Raw genomic sequence first — 20,290 nt, forward strand, 5'->3', positions numbered from 1 at the left:
TAAACCTGGTTGGAGTTCTTGCTTTTCATAGCACAGATAATTGAGTCATAAGGCTGAATCAATGATTCATGTGCATTCCCCTGCTCCTTTCACATGGTTTCAGTGCCAGCTGGTGTCATTTGTGGCGACTGGTCCTTACTGTTGTGATGGTCATTTGTGGCGACTGGTCCTTACTGTTGTGATGGTCATTGCACCATAGTCTGACTCCACTGGGGCTTCCAGTTCAGTGGCTCTCATACTGGCCGAACCAAAGCAAACAGAACAGAAAGAAAATACGCTTGCCTGTCTGTGTGTGTGTGATTGTTTAGATGGATTTTCACATGTTGATTCTGTTTGTTGTTGGATCCACTGAAAAGTGGCAGAGAGGGGACAAGTGTTGCTAGACAAGAGAATGGAGTAGAGGTGGTGCGTGTGTGCGCATTTGTGCGCACACTTGTGTGCCAAAGAGGACACTTCTCATAAACCTGTGAACCAATTTAAATTGATTGCTGTTACAGCCATCTTTTTATTAACACCCATATGGATAAGAGCAAAATGATGGTACCATGTAACCCAAACAAACATTCTCTCTCGTGCACACACACACACACACACACACACACACACACATACACACACACCATGTCCTCAGAAAACTTTGGTTGGGGGAGAGTACAGCCTCTGTTCTGTTGGAAGATAAGATCTGAAAGTGTCCCATTACAGACCCAGACTCCAACGGCACATAAAGGAGAGTCCTGCATCTAAGAGCAGCAGGGGGGCATATCTGGAGGGAGAGAGAGGCAGAAAAAGCCTTCAGGACACTGACCACTACGTTTGAATCGAACCCGGGGTTGACTTATAGTCTGTGTGAGGGTACACCAGGGCAACAACAGTGATCCTCAGCAAACCATAAGCACCTGAGCCCTGTCAGACCACACCAGGGGACGCTGGGGGTCTCTGTCTACAGTCACTGTGCCCAGAAACACGTACCCTCGGAAAACGGTGGCGCCACAATTAAGAACCTAGTTTGAGGTACTTAAATCAGTTGTGGCAGTAGAGCAGAAATTGGTGTATAAAACCGTGTAAGTAAACCCAGGTCCCCTTGGTAACACCATTCGTTCTGGCTCCTGCTGGCAGCCAAGGCTAGCCTTTGGGCTGGCATAGGATTGGAACAGCTCTTTGCTGAAATACTGAATCATTATTGAATGAATACTGCAAGTATTGGTAAATAATTACTAGGGTGAAGAATGACTAAAGCATTAGCTCACTGCTGAGGTTTTTAATTGAGGTTCTTTGTGTTGGGTCTCCTGTCCCGTCTGAATGACACCTTCTTTAACGTGTGTGTGTTCAGGAAAGCTTGCTGCAGTCAGTGCTGCCTGTGTACATCTCCATGGAGATGAAGCTGGCCATAATGGAACGCTGTAAATGCAAAGATAAGGAGGCACATCAGCGACTGGTCAAAGACAATAACTTCCATAGCCTCTATGTCAAGAGGCATGAAAACGTCAGGTAAACATGCACGCACGCGCAGACACACACACACACACACACACACACCTGCCATGTCCAGAGACACAAGGCTCATTATCTCAATTTCTGTCCACATAGGCTTTATGTTTATAACTCTACCAGGCAAACAAAGAACAAGTAACATGTGTGCGCGCGCGTGTGTGTGTGTGTGTGTGTGTGTGTGTGTGTGTGTGTGTGTGTGTGTGTGTGTGTGTGTGTGTGTGTGTGTGTGTGTGTGTGTGTGTGTGTGTGCGTGCGCGCGCGCGCATCTCATCGGTGAGAGAGAGAGACAGGGCGAGTCCAATCTCAGTTGACTCCTTGTTCTCTGGAGACGGCTTATGGATTAACATTCTGAACATAAACCCACTCTGCTGGTCCGCTTCAGTGTTTCTGACCATCAAATGTCTGTCGTGAACCTCATCACTGGACAGTGATTCAATGACAGGGTTTGATGTCCGTGTACTCCAGCTTTTACACTACAGACATGCTCACTCGGTCTCCTACGTGCATGGTTTTAGGGAGTCGCTAACATCTGCGGTTGCTCTGCTTTGGAACTGTTCATTTGGAAAGTCATGACCTGTATTTTGGATTTCAGTAGTGAGTCATGCAAGAGGCATAACATCCCATAATCTTAATGTGTATGTGTGTATGTGTGTGTGTATGTGTGTGGGAGGCGGGTGCATCTACAGATGTGATCATGCAAACTCTCTTCTACGAGGTGAGAGAACCGAAAAGCCAGTAAATCTTCAAGCATTTCTCCAAACACTGCCTTTAAGGAGCTCATATTTCTGACTCGTCCCAGTCAGACACGTCTTTCCACAAACCATGAAACTAAACTCATCTTATACGACCCTTTTATACCTTTTCCCCATAAAACTGTTTAATGCAGATTTCACTGCCTTGCCTGTCGTTCCTGTCCCATTACATGATCTGACTAAAGACATGTGCAGGGAAACACTGTCCAGTGAAAGCTGTTGGCTTTTTATTACTGAACATATATCGGATGTCTATTCTCAAAACCATGGTTTGTCTTAATGACAGTACAGCAAATCCCCTCCTTTTGGCTTTCGCAATAAAAAGTGGTCTCGTGTCCCTCCCATAGACTTACAGATCACAGACTCTGTTGTTTAAGGGTATATCGATCAATTCACTTATTGGCATTGTAGCTGCCTCGAATTTCATATGGTACTATTGTCACCTTCAAATGAATCAGATCATTCTAAAAAAAAAAAAAAAAAGGCCCAACAGACTCCACCTCCATGCAATACTTGTGTGTGTGTGTGTGTGTGTGTGTGTGTGTGGGAGCCTTGCGTATGTCTGGATGAACATCTGAAGGAAGCAGGTGTAATTCACACTTCTTTTTTTCCAGCTTGTCCTGTTATTTCCATCATTGTTTCTAAGCTCATTGATTGTAGACTGATAATTGATTTGATTTCAGTTTCAGTTGATTTCTGTTGTCCTTTCAGCAACATGTTGACACCTAGTGTGTTGGGTATTGTTGGGTTTTCAAAGGATTCAAGCCCACACTAATCACGCAGCGTCGTACCATCCCATGCAAAACTGCTGGTGAGGTCTAACGTGTTTAACTATGCATGGGTTTGCGTGAGTGTCAGTCCAGGAACCTCTAACCTCAGATGCGTGGTGACCAGATGAGCACAGCTGTTAAATGGATTGACCGGACCTGATTTCGCAAACTGTTCTGGAGAATTGCTCTGGGCACAGAAGGCATAAACTCCTTCACGACCTCACCTTTAGAAGATGCCTGCGATCAGTTCACTCTCCACAACCCTCACCACCGTCACAGTGTCCAGCTCCAGGGTTGCGTCACTAGAAAGATGCTTGCTATGCTGTGAACTGTTTGAGCCACACAAATTGCTCTGTTCTTTGATCGTTGCTGGTAGGACGTGCGTTTGGTGGTGTGATATTGCTTTTGTTAAGAACACCAATGGCTTCTCCACAAATTCTGCATACTGGTTTTCCTTCCACTTTAGTAAAAAATAAATCAGTTGCCCATTTTTCTTGAGACACATGACACTCGTCGTTGACTTTTCATCGCTTAGCTATTTCCACAAACTAGACCTTATTGATGCCAGAGACGCAGATATAGAATGCAACAGCAATCACGGTTCTTGCAGCTGATTGGACAATTTGAAAAGTGCTCATTTGATTTAAATAACAATCAATGGTTATTGCATAAAGCCAAAACATTTTGCCATTAAAAATCGAGTAGATACCTGACAAGTCATATATACAGTTGAGTGGAGGGGTGTTCCCCACCACGCTATGAGGGACTGTAGAAATCAGGAATCTATTTTTTGGAGAATCTTTTCTGCAGTTAGAGGAGCAGGCATCAAAGAGCTGCAGGAACCTGCAGAACAATCCTTTTATGAGATCGGCTCCCGCCAAACATCTGACAAGCATTTGCCCTCATTCTTTGCTTTTTCTCACTGAACTGAAGAAAAAAACATTACAGATGTATGAGAGTATGGAATTAATCATTCTAATTTTCAAAGCATGCAATAAAATGATGCACTTTATATAATTGAGTAATGATATAAGAATTGGGTAGCTTATGTATTGTGTAATTCTTTGGTTCCCTCTCTCTGTCTCTCTCTCAGTATCCTGTATGCGGACATCGTCGGCTTCACCCGGCTGGCCAGTGACTGCTCCCCTAAAGAGCTGGTGATCATGCTGAATGAACTCTTTGGAAAGTTTGACCAGATTGCAAAAGTGAGTGCTGTTGTGCTTCTCTCACTGGGGTCTCATGATTGCTTTGTGAATAAGTAAATCAAATCTTGCATTGACGGTCATTACCTGTTTTTCACTTGTTTAATAATTAGCAGTAAGTGTTCAGTTTTTCTGGTATGAGATGAATCGTACCAGTGTTACTACTTATGTCTTATGTCTTCAGTGTAGATCACCTGCAAAACACTGATGTGTGTGTGTGTGTGTGTGTGTGTGTGTGTGTGTGTGTGTGTGTGTGTGTGTGTGTGTGTGTGTGTGTGTGTGTGTGTGTGTGTGTGTGTGTGTGTGCATGCACGTAGGAGAATGAGTGTATGAGGATAAAGATCCTAGGTGATTGTTATTACTGTGTGTCTGGGCTGCCGGTGTCTTTACCCAACCATGCCAGGAACTGTGTCAAAATGGGCTTAGACATGTGTGAGGCTATTAAGTAAGTCTACATAAATATGTAGCATTTATACACACTCAAACAATGTGGCTGGATATGCAATAAAATATTCACAAGATTTTCAACTTAATATCTGTAGGCTTGTTCGGGAAGCAACAGGTGTCGATATTAATATGCGAGTGGGCGTGCACTCTGGGAATGTGCTCTGTGGTGTGATTGGTCTACGCAAATGGCAGTTTGATGTCTGGTCACATGATGTTACTTTGGCCAATCATATGGAGTCTGGAGGGTTGCCAGGGTATGTACAGGAAACAAACACGTGCACACACCAACCTCAGTTACACCAGAGTTCGAATTCTCAGATGAAATCTCTGCTTCAATACTCAGTCCAGTTAGCATTTTAGAACGCATGGAGCTCTATACACTTCCTAGATTCCTGCTTCTTACTATATTTAAAAAGGCAGTCAAGTCAGAAATGTTTCCTTGGAAGCCTGTATACATACAGACGGAACAGGGGGATTGATCACTCCAGCCAGTGTAGACATGTAAACATGCTGCCATGACATCGCTCTGCTGAAAGTGCTCCGGCCGCTGTCTGGATTTCTCCTGTTGTCTCGGTGCGGTGGGGTCCAGCCGGGTGCACATCACCGAGGCAACCCTGAAGCACCTAAACAAGGCCTATGAGGTGGAAGAAGGTGATGGTCATCTGAGAGACGCCTACCTGAAAGAACTCCACGTCAGGACTTACCTGGTCATAGATCCCCGGGTCAGTACACACACACACACACACACACACACACACACACACATACACACACCGCTCTCTACCTGAAAGAACTCCACGTCAGGACTTACCTGGTCATAGATCCCCGGGTCAGTACACACACACACACACACACACACACACCGCTCTCTACCTGAAAGAACTCCACGTCAGGACTTACCTGGTCATAGATCCCCGGGTCAGTACACACACACACACACACACACACACACACACACACACACACACACACCGCTCTCTACCTGAAAGAACTCCACGTCAGGACTTACCTGGTCATAGATCCCCGGGTCAGTACACACACACACACACACACACATACACACACCGCTCTCTACCTGAAAGAACTCCACGTCAGGACTTACCTGGTCATAGATCCCCGGGTCAGTACACACACACACACACACACACACACACACACCGCTCTCTACCTGAAAGAACTCCACGTCAGGACTTACCTGGTCATAGATCCCCGGGTCAGTACACACACACACACACACACACACACATACACACACCGCTCTCTACCTGAAAGAGCTCATGCATGCACACACATCAACACTCTCTACCTCACCATCAGAACTTACCTGGTCATATTCCTCTGGGTCAGTACCAGAGCTTGACTGAGTTCAATTGCGTATTTTGAATTATATTTTGAAGCTTTTCGTGGCTAATAAAAGAATATAGTCTAGAGAGGAGCTTCATGGTGAAGGTACACAGGATATGAAATAAACAAAAACATACGACACTGTTGGCATAATTTGCACGTGTGCATGCATGTGTGTGCAGTCGAAGGACCCTGCCCAGAGTAGTCGCAGCGTCCCCAAGCAGCGTGTCAATGACGTGCTGAAGATGCGCGCGTCTGTGAGAATGACGCGCTACCTGGAGTCCTGGGGCGCCGTTAAGCCCTTCGCCCACCTGCAGAGCAGAGAGGGATTCATCTCCGACGCCCTGGTCAACGGCAAGAACCGCTGCAAGGTGCGACACACAAACGCAGATAGATATAGACGCAGCTTTGCATATGAAGATGGGAAAGTTTGCTGATTAGTAGTAAATGTTGCCATAATTGTTGCAGTATGTTAATGACAATTACTGAAAAACTAATGAAATGAATGAGAGAACTGATTTTGACCCTGATCAGGACATCCCTCTGAGATCAGCTCCCCTGAAAATCACAGAGAGGTAAGTAGGACACATGGGAACTGTGTGTGTGTGGGGGGGGGGGGTGGTATATGGTAGTGTGTGATAGATGACCCTAGACCGTTCTGTCTGTCTGTCTCGCGCCTCTCTCTCGCTCTCTCTCTCTCTCTCTCTCTCTCTCTCTCTCTCTCTCTCGCTCTCTCTCTCGCTCTCATTTTCTAAATGGTGTTAATAAGTTTGCTGTCTGACTGTTGGTCCTTGGCAGCTTTGATGAGTCTCTTGAGGAGCCCCTCCCCTTGCCTGCCCCTCCATTCAGCAACAATAAGTGAGTGGAGCCATTTTGGCTCGGCCGGTTCTCCTGGGGCCACAGTTTTGGAACTAACATCCCAATCTGACACTGAGCTTCCCCGACTGGACCCACAGCTAGCATGAACCCTAACAGCCACTCTGGCACCTGAGAGAGTGCCTTCAGGTCCCCACATGGTTACTGCATAATGTTAAGATGGGAGAAAGTGTGTGTATGTGTGTCTGTGCGTGCATGCATTTGGGTGTGGTGTGGGTTTGAAGGTGTATGTAGGTATGTGTGTGTCAGGAAATGGCTGTTTCCCTTCCAAGCTGTATCAGGAAACATTACTGTCTCACTTGGGGGTTTAAACTAACACAAGGCATCCTGCATGCCACTCCTGCACACACACACACACACACACACACACACACACACACACACACACACACACACACCCACACCCATCCCAGTACTTCTTCCTTACCCTGGTAGCTTGGCCTGAAGGATTTTATAACCAGCATGTTGCAGCTGCTCCCGATAATGTCACCCCCTCCCCCAACCACCTGCCCCTGGACTGCCTTCCACGCAGCACACACACTGTGCACATCAGTGTGCAAGTCTAACTCCACTAACTCCTCCTGTAGGAACAAGTCCCAGAAGAGCAAGTTTGATGAGGAACTACACAACGAGATGATCACCACCATCGATGAACTGAGCTCCAGCAAGTGAGTCTCTCTCTCTCTCTCTCTCTCTCTCTCTCTCTCTCCCCCCTTCCCTCTCTGTTGTCTTAGGGCAAAATGGAGGTTTTCTGTACATGTGTGCACAATCAGTAATACAGCCTCCTCCAAGTTTAATCTGTGCATGTGAAACCCTGCTTGGAAAAATATCAGACATTTCTTCCTCAAACCGAAGTGTGAGGAGGAAACATTAAGCTTGCGTTAAACATGAACCCCACATTCTGAGGCGTGCGCGTGTGTTTCCTGCCTGCAGACAGTGGGTGAAGTCCGAGGAGATCTCCGGCCTGACGTTGTGGTTCACCAAGCGAGAGATGGAGAAACAGGTAGACTGAATCACAGCGACATCACTGAGCAGCCAGCTGAGTGGTGGTCCTGGGTCCACCTACGCACGTGTACATGTAACACACTCAGAAGAACACACTGTTGGTTTTCATCAGCACAGAAATCACAATCAAGGTCTCCTTCACCTAAACGTCAGATAGAGTGTTGCTCTCATGATATAATGACCCAGGGATTAAAAGAACACAATAAATTAATATAGTGAATGATACCTTGTGCTTTAATGCTGATGGAATTCCTAAGCTCTGCTAATATGAATTAATATAAATTAATGTGCTTCTGAAGAACCACCCAAAGAGATCAAGGCAACAAATATTGTGTGGGTGATGCGTAGGAGAGTCGTGTCACTTCTTCAGAGTCTGTCGTCCCCATCCCCTGCTGCATGCCCTGTGTCTTCGGGTCTCAGCACTGAAGCGTTCACCTGTACCTGTGTCTCTCAGTACAGGACTATAGAAATGCCCAGCTTCAGGTACTACGTCGTCTGTGCCACCTTCATCTTTCTCTGCATCTTCATAGTTCAGATGTGTGTCACCAAAGAGTGAGTGCTCGCGCACACACACGCACGCTCGCGCACACACACGCACGCTCGCGCACACACACGCACGCTCGCGCACACACACGCACGCGCACACACACGCACGCTCGCGCACACACACGCACGCTCGCGCACGCACGCGCACACACGCACGCTCGCGCACACGCACGCTCGCGCACACACACACGCGCTCGCGCACACACACACGCACACGCACGCGCACACGCACGCGCACACACTCGCGCACGCGCACGCGCACGCGCACACACACGCACGCACACGCGCGCTCGCGCACACACACACGCGCTCGCGCACACACACACGCTCGCGCACACACACACGCACGCTCGCGCACACACACACGCACGCTCGCGCACACACACACGCACGCTCGCGCACACACACGCACGCTCGCGCACACACACGCACGCTCGCGCACACACACGCGCACGCGCGCAACGCAGACTTTGATTGCCCGACGGTTCGCAGGGAGGGGTGTACGGGTGTGCATCTGTGCATGCATAGGTGCGGGTGTGAGCGTGCATGGTGTGTGACGGTGCATGTGTGTGCGTGGATGGTGTGCAGAGGTGCGGGTGTGTGTGCGATGCTTGGGTCTAAGAGCTCTTGTGTTTCCCAGGCGGAGGAAGCTAGCTGTGGCATTTACAGTGCTGGTCTGCGCTTTGCTGCTCACCCTCGGCATCTGTTTTGCGGGTCACATTCAGGTTAGTCCTGGTACCTGGTGCTTTTACACACACTCATTATGGCTTACCTGGCTGGTGTGGAGGGTTTTTTGTGGCCAAATAATAAACAAAATAAACAATTGTCTTTTCCTAATTAGTATAAATGCTTTTTTTCCCTACTCAAAAAATTCACCTCCCACATAGAACCCAAAGAGGCAAAATCTGAGATTAAGGTTTAGTGTAAACATAGCAGTAAAACAGCGGAGAGAAAACCATAATGATGATGGTACTAGAAGAGATCCAGACGTGTGTGTGTGTGTGTGTGTGTGTGTGTGTGTGGTCCTTATGTTGAGCCTTTTATATATGCGGGCACACATTGTTCTGGCCTGTATGTTTTGTGGAGTATGTCATGTGATGTGACCATACTTGCCTTTGATTGGCTGGACACTGTTTCTGGAATGCCTGTGGCCACTATAAACAGACTGACATTTGCCATAATATCTCTCTCCCTCTGTCTCTCTCTCCCTCTGTCTCTCTTTCTCTCTCTCTGTCTGTCTGTCTGTCTGTCTGTCTGTCTGTCTCCATCCTCCCCCCTTCCCCCCACATATGCATATAATGTTCCAGAAAGTCTATGGGCCTACCAGTGTGGTTTGTCATTCTTTTTGTTTATTTCTGTGATGCACTGATGGGATTTCTCTTCCTCTCTCTCTGAGAATAATCAGGACAGGGTCAGATAAAATTACAATTAATCAGAAAACATGCTGTCAGTTTGTATTAATACATGTATTTTTCCGGTTCTTTTTTTCTATCCCTTTTTCTTTCTTAGAAGTTGTTCCCAGAGAAGTTCGAGTCCTGCCAGTGGTTGCCAGCTGTGTCGGAGGCGGTGGTCAAGAGACCTTTTGTGCGTCTGCCCCTAGTAACCATCGCTACGACAGTTATTGTCATCATTGCTTTGTTCAACCTGGTAAATAATATTCTATATAGTGGAGAGGACAGGATGCCATTGAACAGTTGGATCAGATAATTTTGTTTGTCTGTCAGTCATGTTTCCTCTGTTTTACAGAGTGCTAAAGCGCCAAGTCGGTGTCCTAATGAGTCCTACTCTGCTGGCGGAAATGGAGGTCACATAAATGATGAACACCATGTATTTCCTGTGGGTAGCATGAACACACTCATACACACTCACTCACACTCGATTCAGACAGATTTGGCGCGCGCTCTTTTTTTCTTCTTCTCTGCCTCATCTCTCATGACACACCGCATAAAAACACCGTTGTCTAGGTAACTGCGTTAACGCCTTTTATTTAATTTCTTGCGAAGCCGGCAACACGGCTCACGTTTTGTGTGAGGAATGGCACGTGAAGCCTTCACTTCCTGAAGTGTGTGGTTTCCTCTTCCGTCCCTCTGGCATAGTACTCCGTATACAGCTGTATCCTGGCCTTACTGGTGTGTGCCGTGTTTCTGAGAGTCAGCTTCGAGCTGAAGGTCGCCTTCCTCTTCATCGCCTGTGCCATTTATTACATCATCATCTGTACCCAGATTGATGTGTATGCCACCCACAACTGCCATCTCTATAACAGCAGGTACATTCAGTCACATTTGGGATTTCTGCATAGTGACGTGTGTGTGCGTGTGTGTTGTGTATAGGGATGCAGAGTAGATTTTTGATCCGTCTTCTGTTTTGATGGTTATCACAGCAATAGTAAGAATGCTACAGCAATAAGCTTCAATATGAAAATCTGCAGTATTTTTTTTATTAGATAGTGGCTCTACATTTGCCAGTTTCTGTATTTCCTGTGTGTGTGTGTGTGTGTGTGTGTGTGTGTGTTGTAATTGTTGCAGCTCTGATGGTTCTGGGGATGAACCAATGAATGAAGGGCTAATGAAAAACTCACTGACTATGAGCTGCATCTACATCACTCTCTTCCTGTTCACTATGCTGCTGATATCACGCCAGGTACTCGCACATCTCCACACCAGCCTGAGTTAATGTGAGTTACCCCCTCACATTACCTATACCATAGACAGCACAGGTGTAGTACAGCGAAATGGAATCTCCAGTGAAGAACATCTGTAACAGTTTGGAACCAGTACTTCACATCTGATGTCGACTTCACTAGGGGAAAGGTCTCCAGCTTTGCACACGCATCACACCGTCACCGTGACCCTTTTGACCCCTCCCAGGACGAGTTCTGCTGTCGGCAGGACTTCCTGCTGAAAAACAAGAACCGCATGGACAAGGATGCCATCGAACTGTGCGAGAACCTGACCCGCCTGCTCCTGGAGAACGTTCTCCCTGCACACGTGGCTGCGCTCTTCGTGGGCGAGAACAAAAAGAACGAGGTGGGACTGCCGTCCACTAACACGTTACTAAACCAGAAGTACAAGGTAGGACCCTTGAAGGGCCATGTGCCAGACCACCCCTCCATACACGCCGCTGGACCACTCATGCCTCTAGTGCTAAAGAAGAGCTGTGTCTTCTCTAAGCAACCACCAAATTATTTGGAGTGTGTGTGTGTGTGTGAGAGTGTGAGAGTGTGTGAGTGTGAGAGTGTGTGTGTGTGAGAGTGTGTGTGTGTGAGAGTGTGTGTGTGTGAGAGTGTGTGTGTGTGAGTGTGTGTGTGTGAGTGTGTGTGTGTGAGTGTGTGTGTGTGAGTGCGTGTGTGTGTGAGAGAGAGAGACAGTAGTCAGTCGAGCGCATTGCTCACTTTAACTTTAGCTTCTGCTCCAGTCAGAAAATTGTCCAGGAATTCTGAGTGTTTTGGGTGATGATGGCAGCAGGCATCTGTTACCCTGCTGTCTGAATGATTCAACTTGAACTCTGATTATTTGGAGAGGCACGGCTACTTGTTTGGACGTGCCACACCACACCCCAGCATCGCATTCAATACCATAGCATACCATTTCCTTCCATACCGTACCATAACGTGCTATTCAATACCATATCATGGTGCTGATTTAACTGGAACATGCCGAACATACCAGGAACTGGCTGTTAATCTGTAATGCCATTTCCCTTCTAGCAATGTTAAAGTAGATCAACAAAGTTCTAGATGTAATGTGTGTTATTATGCCAATGCTAAACATGCAGACTGTGAAACAAAATAAGGGTGGAATTTTTGGACACAGACCACTGACTCCTGGACTTAAATGACTGTGTCGGTGGTGAAGCTGAAAGTGCTCCCCCGGGCCCGACCTTAACATCCCTTCACCAGTCACCCATGGCCCAGTGTGGGAGGCCAAATCCAGCCTCCTTAGAGCCGACTAGTAGCCTACAACCCCCCCCCCCCCCCCCCCCCCCCCCCCACACACACACACACATTGGGTGTTTAGTGACGTGGTCGTGATTGGTGAAGTGTTTGGTGTATGGACTGTTCTGGTTTGTGGCCCACTGTCCTTCAGAACTGTGCTGACTGATGTATGTTCACAAGTTACGTGGGGAAAAGGCCCCAGAGTGCAGCTTGGCAGTGTGTGGCATTAGACCTTTGGCTACCTGCCACTACCGCTGGCATAGTCCGTATTTTAAAATGACACCTTGTGCACTCTGGAATCGCAGGAAAATGCTTGATGCTTGTTTTGAAAAAAAAAAAAGAAGTATGCTTAGTAAAGAATGTCTCATCTCATTATTTAGTTAAAAAAGTGCAACTATTAAAAAAAATAAATAAATAAAGAAGGAAAGAAATGACCAGAGAGCTGACCTACTTTCCTTTTTACTGGAAACCTCATACACTAAGAATATGCACACACAATTTGAAAATCCCCCGTCTGAAAATCTGATGCACCCATGGAATGTTACTGTTGCCTACATTCATTTCACATGGCACTCTGTGTGTCTCACCCGCCGCCTGTGTGCTGGTTGCTGTACTGTGCTTGAACTTGCCTAAACTATTAATGTACTAATATAATACATTCTGTACTGCGTGACTCTAAGAACTCTGTTTATATGTGTGTTCTCTCCAGGATCTGTACTACAAATCGTACGATTGCGTGTGCGTGATGTTTGCCTCGGTACCTGATTTTAAGGAGTTTTACACAGAGTGTGACATCAACAAAGAGGGGCTGGAGTGTTTGCGACTGCTCAATGAGATCATTGCAGACTTCGATGAGGTGGGTTATTGGCGTACCACTGCAGTACAGCCGATTTGGTGAGCTGGTGCCACAGGGCCAGGTTACGGCCGATGGTTACGGCTAATCCTTCAAGCTAAACGGCTCCCTTTCTGCCATGACTTTACAGACGATGCAAAAACTAGATGTCATTCTACGGTGTGTCATCATCTGTCTTTGGTCCTCACTGTAGTTGCTGTCTAAGCCCAAGTTCAGCGGCGTTGAGAAGATCAAGACCATCGGGAGCACATACATGGCTGCCGCTGGCCTTAGCGGAACACCTGGACAGGAGATTAACCAGGTGAGGTTTTGTAGAAGTGGCTGATTAAGACCAAGCTTCACAGTGGACCCCTCGGGCTTTTATAGTGCACATCATGAAGGTGGAGTGAGATGCAGTCAATGTGTGGGAACAGGAAAAAATGGGAAAACTGAGCGACTTTGACGAGGGCCAAACGGTGACAGCTAGAGCATCTGCAAAACGGCAGGTTGTATGGGGTGTTCCCCGTGTGCAGTGGTTCATATCTACCCAAAGTGTTCCAAGGAAGGACAACAGGGTCATGGGTGCTCAAGACTAACTGATGCACGCAGAGAGCGAAGGCCAGACCGTCCAGTCCGATCCCACTGAAGATCGACTGCGGCGTGCACTGCTGAAAATGTACGTTCTGGTCATGTTAGTAAGGTGTCGGGACACACAGTGCGTCGTAGCTTACCGCGTATGGGGCTGCGTAGCTGCCGACTGGTCAGAGTGCCTATGCTGACCTCTGTACACCTCCGGAAACGCCCACAGCGGGCACATGAGCTTCAGAACTGCACCGTGGAGCAGTGAGAGAAGGTGACTTGGTCTGAAGAATCGCGCTTTTACATCATGTGCGTTATTTTACTTATCCTATGACCGTAGCCTCTCAGCTGGGTAATGCGTCCTACCAAAGTTCGACGGGGAATGGTCCGAGGAACACACCGGAGAGTTCAGGAAGCTGACTTGGCCTCTAGGTTCCAAACGCCTCAGTCTGGTCACACATCTGTGGCATGTCCTGGAAAAACGAGTCTGATCTTTGGAGCCTCCCACCTTGCGAGGACATAGGAACTATCACTAATGTCTTGGTGCCAGATACCAAAGGACACCTCATGGGTCTTTTGAAGGCTTTGATGGCTCAGAGCTGTTTCGGAGGCACAAGGGGACCCAACACCCATATTAGGCAGGTGGTTTTAATGCTCTGGCTGATCAGCGTGTGCAACGTTGCTACTCTCCTCTGGCTGTCTGTGGCTTCTTAACAAGCACTCAAAGGTAATATACATGGTAGTTGCTATTGGAACACAATTATGGTTCTGCTAGTGTTAAACTCCGCACAGACGTGCGCTGGCCCGTGCTACAGTAGCAAGGCACTCCACACTGCAGCTTTTACTAGCGCATGTGTGCTGCCCTCTGCCACTTCCTGACACACCCTGTAACGGTGAGAGGTTTGTCTCACCAGGACCGCGACAGACAGCATGCCCAGATCGGGATCATGGTGGAGTTCGCCATCGCCCTCGTTGGAAAGCTGGACGGCATCAACAGGCACTCGTTCAACAGTTTCAGACTACGTGTGGGTGAGTGTGGTGGACAGGCGCGCGCGCACACACACACACACACACACACACACACACACACACACACACACACACACACAAAGTATCATTACCTGACCAGGGATGCCAGACAGGAAACAGACACACAGGCTCATTAATTACCTAAATAAATTCTTACCAGCTGAACCATTCAGTCTACCCTGCATCCTCCACAGTAATCGGGTAATTGGATGTGTTTGTGTTCTGCATGTCCTTATTAGCCAGTTTCATGATGAGGTTTGGAAGACTGTGTTTACAAGACTGTTACCTACAGCTCACATATCTAGTGACACGTTAAACAGCTGTGCAACAATGGCTTTGAAAATTCAAATGGGTTATGCGATGAGATTGTTGATGTCTGTTGGAAACGGAGCCCCGAGTTGTTGGTCATCTGACGTACGGTTGGCGTGGTGGTTTTCTTTGCTATAGCAGCAAACATCAGGGGTTTTGACTCTAGAGAACTGCTGCTAATAGGGGATAAATTCAAGGTCCCAACCATATTAGACAATAAACATCATGCATTAATATTTGAGGGAACTTGAGTTACCAAACCAGTTCTCTCAAGCTTTTTTTCCTCTTGGTTTTTGCATAAATGGAAATATTAAATAGCTCTCATGCACTTGATCTGGGATGACCTGTTTCATAAACACTCTGCGTCACAGAGGCCAAGTGCCTAATGTACATCTGTGGCAACAGTCAGAGGGGAAAACTGGAATAGCAGAGAAATTCACAGAGTTCTGCTGGAGAAGAGATTTTATTAAAAGCACATGGTCCTTCACCAGCAGTTGATCTGAGCTGAAGAACCATAAAGAGCAATTTTGTCCCCTACTGTTCCCATGGATGAATTTGTCCTGTATGCATGTGTATGTGTATCATAGATAAATGAATTAATTCTTAGCTGTTTCAAACCAATAATATATTGTGAAACTATTACAGTAACTTTAAATGTGGTAAGAAAAGCTTTTATGCTGTCCAGTCTACACATCGATTCACTTCTGGTTTTCTATGCACATATTGGGCCTGATTTTGGACTAAATGTCCGAGGTCTGTGAGAAATCTATATCCAAATTTTAGTTTGGAAATAGGTTTAATTTTTTTTCCCCCAGCATCACCTTATGTATCTATTGGTATTTCAAGAAGTGACTTTTTCTACTTATAAGTAATCCCTGACAGTATTTTTTAGTTTTCCTTACATACCAGAATGGGCAACAGTGTGGTCAGTAATGTCATAGCTGCCTTTTGATACCATAGCAATTGAAGCATAGACCATCATTAAGTGTTCTCACGGTACTCCCATGTATATACAGGTGTTGTTGCATTGACTAAGGGGCCTACTGGCAAAAATGTTTTTGAGGGTTTTTTTTCGTGTTTTTTAAAGGATGGTGCATGTATTTATGTATTTTCAGGGATAAACCACGGCCCAGTGATAGCTGGTGTGATCGGGGCTCGTAAGCCACAGTACGACATCTGGGGGAACACTGTGAACGTGGCCAGTCGGATGGAGAGCACTGGGGAGCTGGGAAAAATCCAGGTACCATGCAGCAATGCCCCCTACAGAACATGCAGGAGTAACGTGCACTAGGGCTCCGCAATACAAACAAAAATATCATATCGTGATTATATCGTTGTATTGCAGTTGCAATGTACCTTGTGATAAAGCTACACTGGGGAACTCTTGATGTGACATGGTTTCAGACTGGTCTATATTATTTGACCAAAATTGGATACCTTTTGTTGAATCATTTAAATGTCAGGCTTCATAAAAAGTCAAAAAAACATTTGAGATCAGAATCCACACAGCCCACAATATTTGTTAAAACTGTGTCTTAAAACTCGTGGCCTACCAGGGTCTGTCTGATTCTGGGCTGGCTGGATAATGACCCACCTTCAGATGCTTTGATGTTTCGAATTAGCGGTCGACCAATATGGGTTTTTAAGGAGCGATGGCAATATTTAGAGAGCAGGCTGATATCACAATTGATACAGTACAATTGAATTAACATTGATAATAGATGAGACACAAAATTTACTAAACTAAAATGCACATTTAATTAACGAGAGAGAGAGTTATTGCTTGCACTGTCTGTAAAAAAATAACTAAATGAATGTCCATAGGTAATCAAATTGGCAGGGTGCATGAGAGTTGTAGTACAGCACTCTAGTTAACTCACTTTTCTCACCTTCTTTCCAAAACTGCTGGAAGCCCATAACGTTCACTCCTCAACACGCTGTTGGCAAGGTGATAACGTTTAACGTCCTGTTAACAAGTTAAATCTCCCATTAGCAAATACAACCGACTGTAGCTAATGCTGGGTGTCTTTTTATAACTATCAAATCGGTCACTTAGGTTAGAAGATTGTTGAGTTGAGACGTGAACAATAGTTTTGAGCCCTGTAAGATAGCTAGCTAGCTAGGTTAGTTGGATAAAGGCTTGCTAACATTACAATTCCCAAATAACATTCGTATTTTCTCACTAAATGACCAGAATCAATCTAATGCTAATTATCTCTAAATGGCATTAATTGGCCATCACTATTTAAAATGAGTGAAAATAAGCTGCAATGCCTCCCCTGTAAATGAATGCATCTCCAACATATCATAGCAGTTACATTTATGGCATTTAGCTGATGTGTTTATCCAAAGCAACTTACAATTATTACTGAGTACAACTTGAGCAATTGAGGGTCTTGCTCAGGGGCCCAACAGTGGCAACTTGGCAGTGGTGGGGCTTGAACCAGCAATTTTCCAATTACAGGACAAGTATTTAATCACTGAGCTACCACTGCCCCTTCATGATGGGAAACTAATGCATTTACAGAAATGGCCAAGAAAGACTACAATAGCCTAAGATGAGCTTAACCTAACCACCTAAACTAAACCAAGATAAGCTTAGCCTAACCACCTAAACTAAACCAAGATAAGATAAGCCTAACTACCTTAAACTAAACCAAGATGAGTTGAGCCTAACCTAAGCAGTGGTGCATCCTGTACCGAACAAAAACAATTGCTCAAACTGAATCAAAACTGATTCTGATTTATGTATAGTTCCCCAGTAGTTAGCCACCGATTTAATGTTTTTATGAACACATACTGTCTTAATTGTGCTAATAAGGTGGTACATAATTATTATGCACTGGTCTTTGAATCTGTCCTTTTTGTCTTATGTTCATATCAGTTATTGTGGGTGAGGTAAGGAAGCTAAAACTGAAATTAGAGATGAAAACAAGCCAACTCCAACATTTTGTCAACAAACAAAACCTTATTTGCAGGAAATTACACCATCATCCGCATTTTTATAGTCAAATTGATGGAAACATGCTGCTGAGCAAAAAAATGTGCAAATGTCTTTTCCAGAAGCATCAAAAAAAAAAAAAAAAAGTTTTTGAGACTAACATCGAGCCTGCTGCAGTAGCAGGTTTACGTGAGGGGTGTTTTTGTGCTTTGTTTTAGTATCTATGTTCGGTTCCCTTGACCACCGCTGTAAACACCTGATATTCAGATGGGCTGTTTCCGAGTATATTTATGGCATGTCAAACGAGTGAAATGAGACATTTGCCATAACAGGAACTGCCCTTTTAAATGCTTAATAACTGAGCTAGAAGCAGAGTAGCTTTATCCTGTGGTAAAATAACCGCGGCGTCCTCTCTAGGTCACGGAGGAGACATCGTCCGTCCTGCAGAAGCTGGGCTACTCGTGCGAGTGCCGGGGCCTGATAAATGTGAAGGGGAAAGGGGAGCTCAAAACCTTTTTTGTGTGTACGGACAAGCAGCAGGGAATGAGCCTCAGCTGAACCCAGCACCACTGGTACTGACCCGGCCAGCCCAACTGTTCCACGCACATCCACACACACGGCTATGGGAGTTTTCTCTGTTCCTGGTATCTCTTTATGGATGTGGCATTCTACCACCATCTTGCTATATTAACTTGGAATGGGTGTTGTGTGTTGTTTTTGATGTTCTATGTTATGTAATTCTACAGACAATGCTGCATATCGGAAGATCCGTACAGATATGTTAAAAAGATGGCAACCAAACTGTTTGACTCGTGAACGTGAACGTGCACTTGGACACCCAATGTTTGAACAAAAGGAACGGACTAGTCTGGCGTCCACGAGGACGCTCGCGCTCACTGATCTTGCAATCATCTGCAAAGACCCTGATCTCATCTGATCCTTGTCAGCTGCGCATGCATCCGAGCTCGCAGGAGAGGAAGTTTGTCTTGAACATTGTTGACTGCAGCCATCGTCCGTTTGGCTTGTGTCTGAGATTACTAGCAGATGCCCTGACCTGCACAGACCCAAACATGAAGGAGCATAATTTCTGGACTCATTAGCACATGATGTGAAGTCTTTGGAAAAGTGGATTGAACTCCTCCTGTGAAGCTATGGCCAGATTTACTCCTGAAGGACTGTTCTAACCTATGCGCATCTATAAAATGTTCTAAAAGATGTTGCTAAAGCTAACTTCTCTTCCCTGTTGTCTCCCATGATGTGATGGTGTTCTGCCTTTTGGTATGGTGGTACTTAGCCAAATTCTTACAGAAGTCTCTTAAATCTTGCTGTCACTGGCCTGTAGTCTCAGTACTGAGTCAGAAACAGGTATTTACATGTATCAAATATGTAATTAAAAAGATTAAACTGAACATTTGTTATCTACTATGGATTTAAAAAACAAACAAACAAAAAAAAAACAATGGCTTCAGAACAATCAGCTAGAGGGTGAATTGTGTCTCAACGAGATTTCTACTTACCTTTTTAAAAATGTTTTTGTATCTTGACTAACTGCCATCATGGTCTCTCCCATTTGAAAGCAGGGTCATACTGGTTGCACTTGTTAATGGCCAATCTGCCTGTCATTGCTGTTACTAAGCAGCATAGTCAAGTTCAGTGTTCTTGCTATGTGAATAAGTGCTTATTTAAAGGAGGGAACACGTTACTGGGTTCAGTACACTGTCTATAGAGAAAGACATGAGCAAAACCATGGGCCTTGCCTGTACTGTACCTTTACTAAACTAAAACCAACAGACTGAATTTTCCGTCTTTTGTTGTTTAAAACGGGCTGCTTCTGTCTTCTGTCTGCAGTGTCTGAGAACTGTGTCTGACTTTCAAGTACCTACAGTATCAGTATGGAATAAATGATTTTACACCTTTCAAGGGTTTCTTGGTGCCATTCCATTTTAAAAAGCCTGCTTGACAATAAAAATACTGTAGAGTACAGCAGAAGAGAATTCGGGAACGGGCGTAGAAAATGCATCCCAGAGGTATTTAAACTTCTTAAACACCTGGCCCACGGTGCTGACCGCTGCTGTGCATACCGGCCATAGAGAAGGAGTTAAAAGCACGGCAGAACGGCACAGATTCTGTCTTAGTGGCACTCCTCCATTTTATAGGAAAGATGCCTTTCAGAGGTTTCCTTTAGTTACCTTTACTACCATTATGAAGAAACCAACTTCCTTTGAAAAACCCA

At 45.7% G+C, this 20,290-nt stretch overlaps 1 protein-coding gene across 8 annotated transcripts in view; it reads left to right on the forward strand.

Annotated features, from left to right (window-relative positions):
- The window catches only part of adcy7 (adenylate cyclase 7), a 44,855-nt gene extending 24,878 nt beyond the window's left edge, over positions 1 to 19,977 (forward strand). For 4 of the 8 annotated variants that reach the window (XM_035520805.1, XM_035520802.1, XM_035520804.1 and 1 more), the window contains 22 exons: positions 1,331 to 1,488; positions 4,107 to 4,218; positions 4,533 to 4,660; positions 4,758 to 4,916; positions 5,252 to 5,384; positions 6,189 to 6,377; positions 6,541 to 6,581; positions 6,805 to 6,864; positions 7,470 to 7,550; positions 7,816 to 7,885; positions 8,342 to 8,439; positions 9,074 to 9,158; positions 9,943 to 10,080; positions 10,180 to 10,269; positions 10,530 to 10,699; positions 10,959 to 11,073; positions 11,301 to 11,504; positions 13,077 to 13,223; positions 13,414 to 13,521; positions 14,693 to 14,807; positions 16,232 to 16,356; positions 18,475 to 19,977. In XM_035520805.1, the coding sequence (XP_035376698.1) occupies positions 1,331 to 1,488; positions 4,107 to 4,218; positions 4,533 to 4,660; positions 4,758 to 4,916; positions 5,252 to 5,384; positions 6,189 to 6,377; positions 6,541 to 6,581; positions 6,805 to 6,864; positions 7,470 to 7,550; positions 7,816 to 7,885; positions 8,342 to 8,439; positions 9,074 to 9,158; positions 9,943 to 10,080; positions 10,180 to 10,269; positions 10,530 to 10,699; positions 10,959 to 11,073; positions 11,301 to 11,504; positions 13,077 to 13,223; positions 13,414 to 13,521; positions 14,693 to 14,807; positions 16,232 to 16,356; positions 18,475 to 18,615 (2,667 nt within the window). In that variant the 3' untranslated portion in view covers positions 18,616 to 19,977. The remainder of the gene's footprint in view (positions 1 to 1,330; positions 1,489 to 4,106; positions 4,219 to 4,532; positions 4,661 to 4,757; positions 4,917 to 5,251; positions 5,385 to 6,188; positions 6,378 to 6,540; positions 6,582 to 6,804; positions 6,865 to 7,469; positions 7,551 to 7,815; positions 7,886 to 8,341; positions 8,440 to 9,073; positions 9,159 to 9,942; positions 10,081 to 10,179; positions 10,270 to 10,529; positions 10,700 to 10,958; positions 11,074 to 11,300; positions 11,505 to 13,076; positions 13,224 to 13,413; positions 13,522 to 14,692; positions 14,808 to 16,231; positions 16,357 to 18,474) is intronic. The other 4 variants (XM_035520806.1, XM_035520807.1, XM_035520808.1 and 1 more) reach the window with 4 other exon arrangements.
- The last annotated feature ends 313 nt before the right edge of the window (positions 19,978 to 20,290 follow it).

Source organism: Electrophorus electricus, chromosome 21, assembly GCF_013358815.1.
Source record: "Electrophorus electricus isolate fEleEle1 chromosome 21, fEleEle1.pri, whole genome shotgun sequence".
Lineage (NCBI taxonomy): Eukaryota > Metazoa > Chordata > Actinopteri > Gymnotiformes > Gymnotidae > Electrophorus > Electrophorus electricus.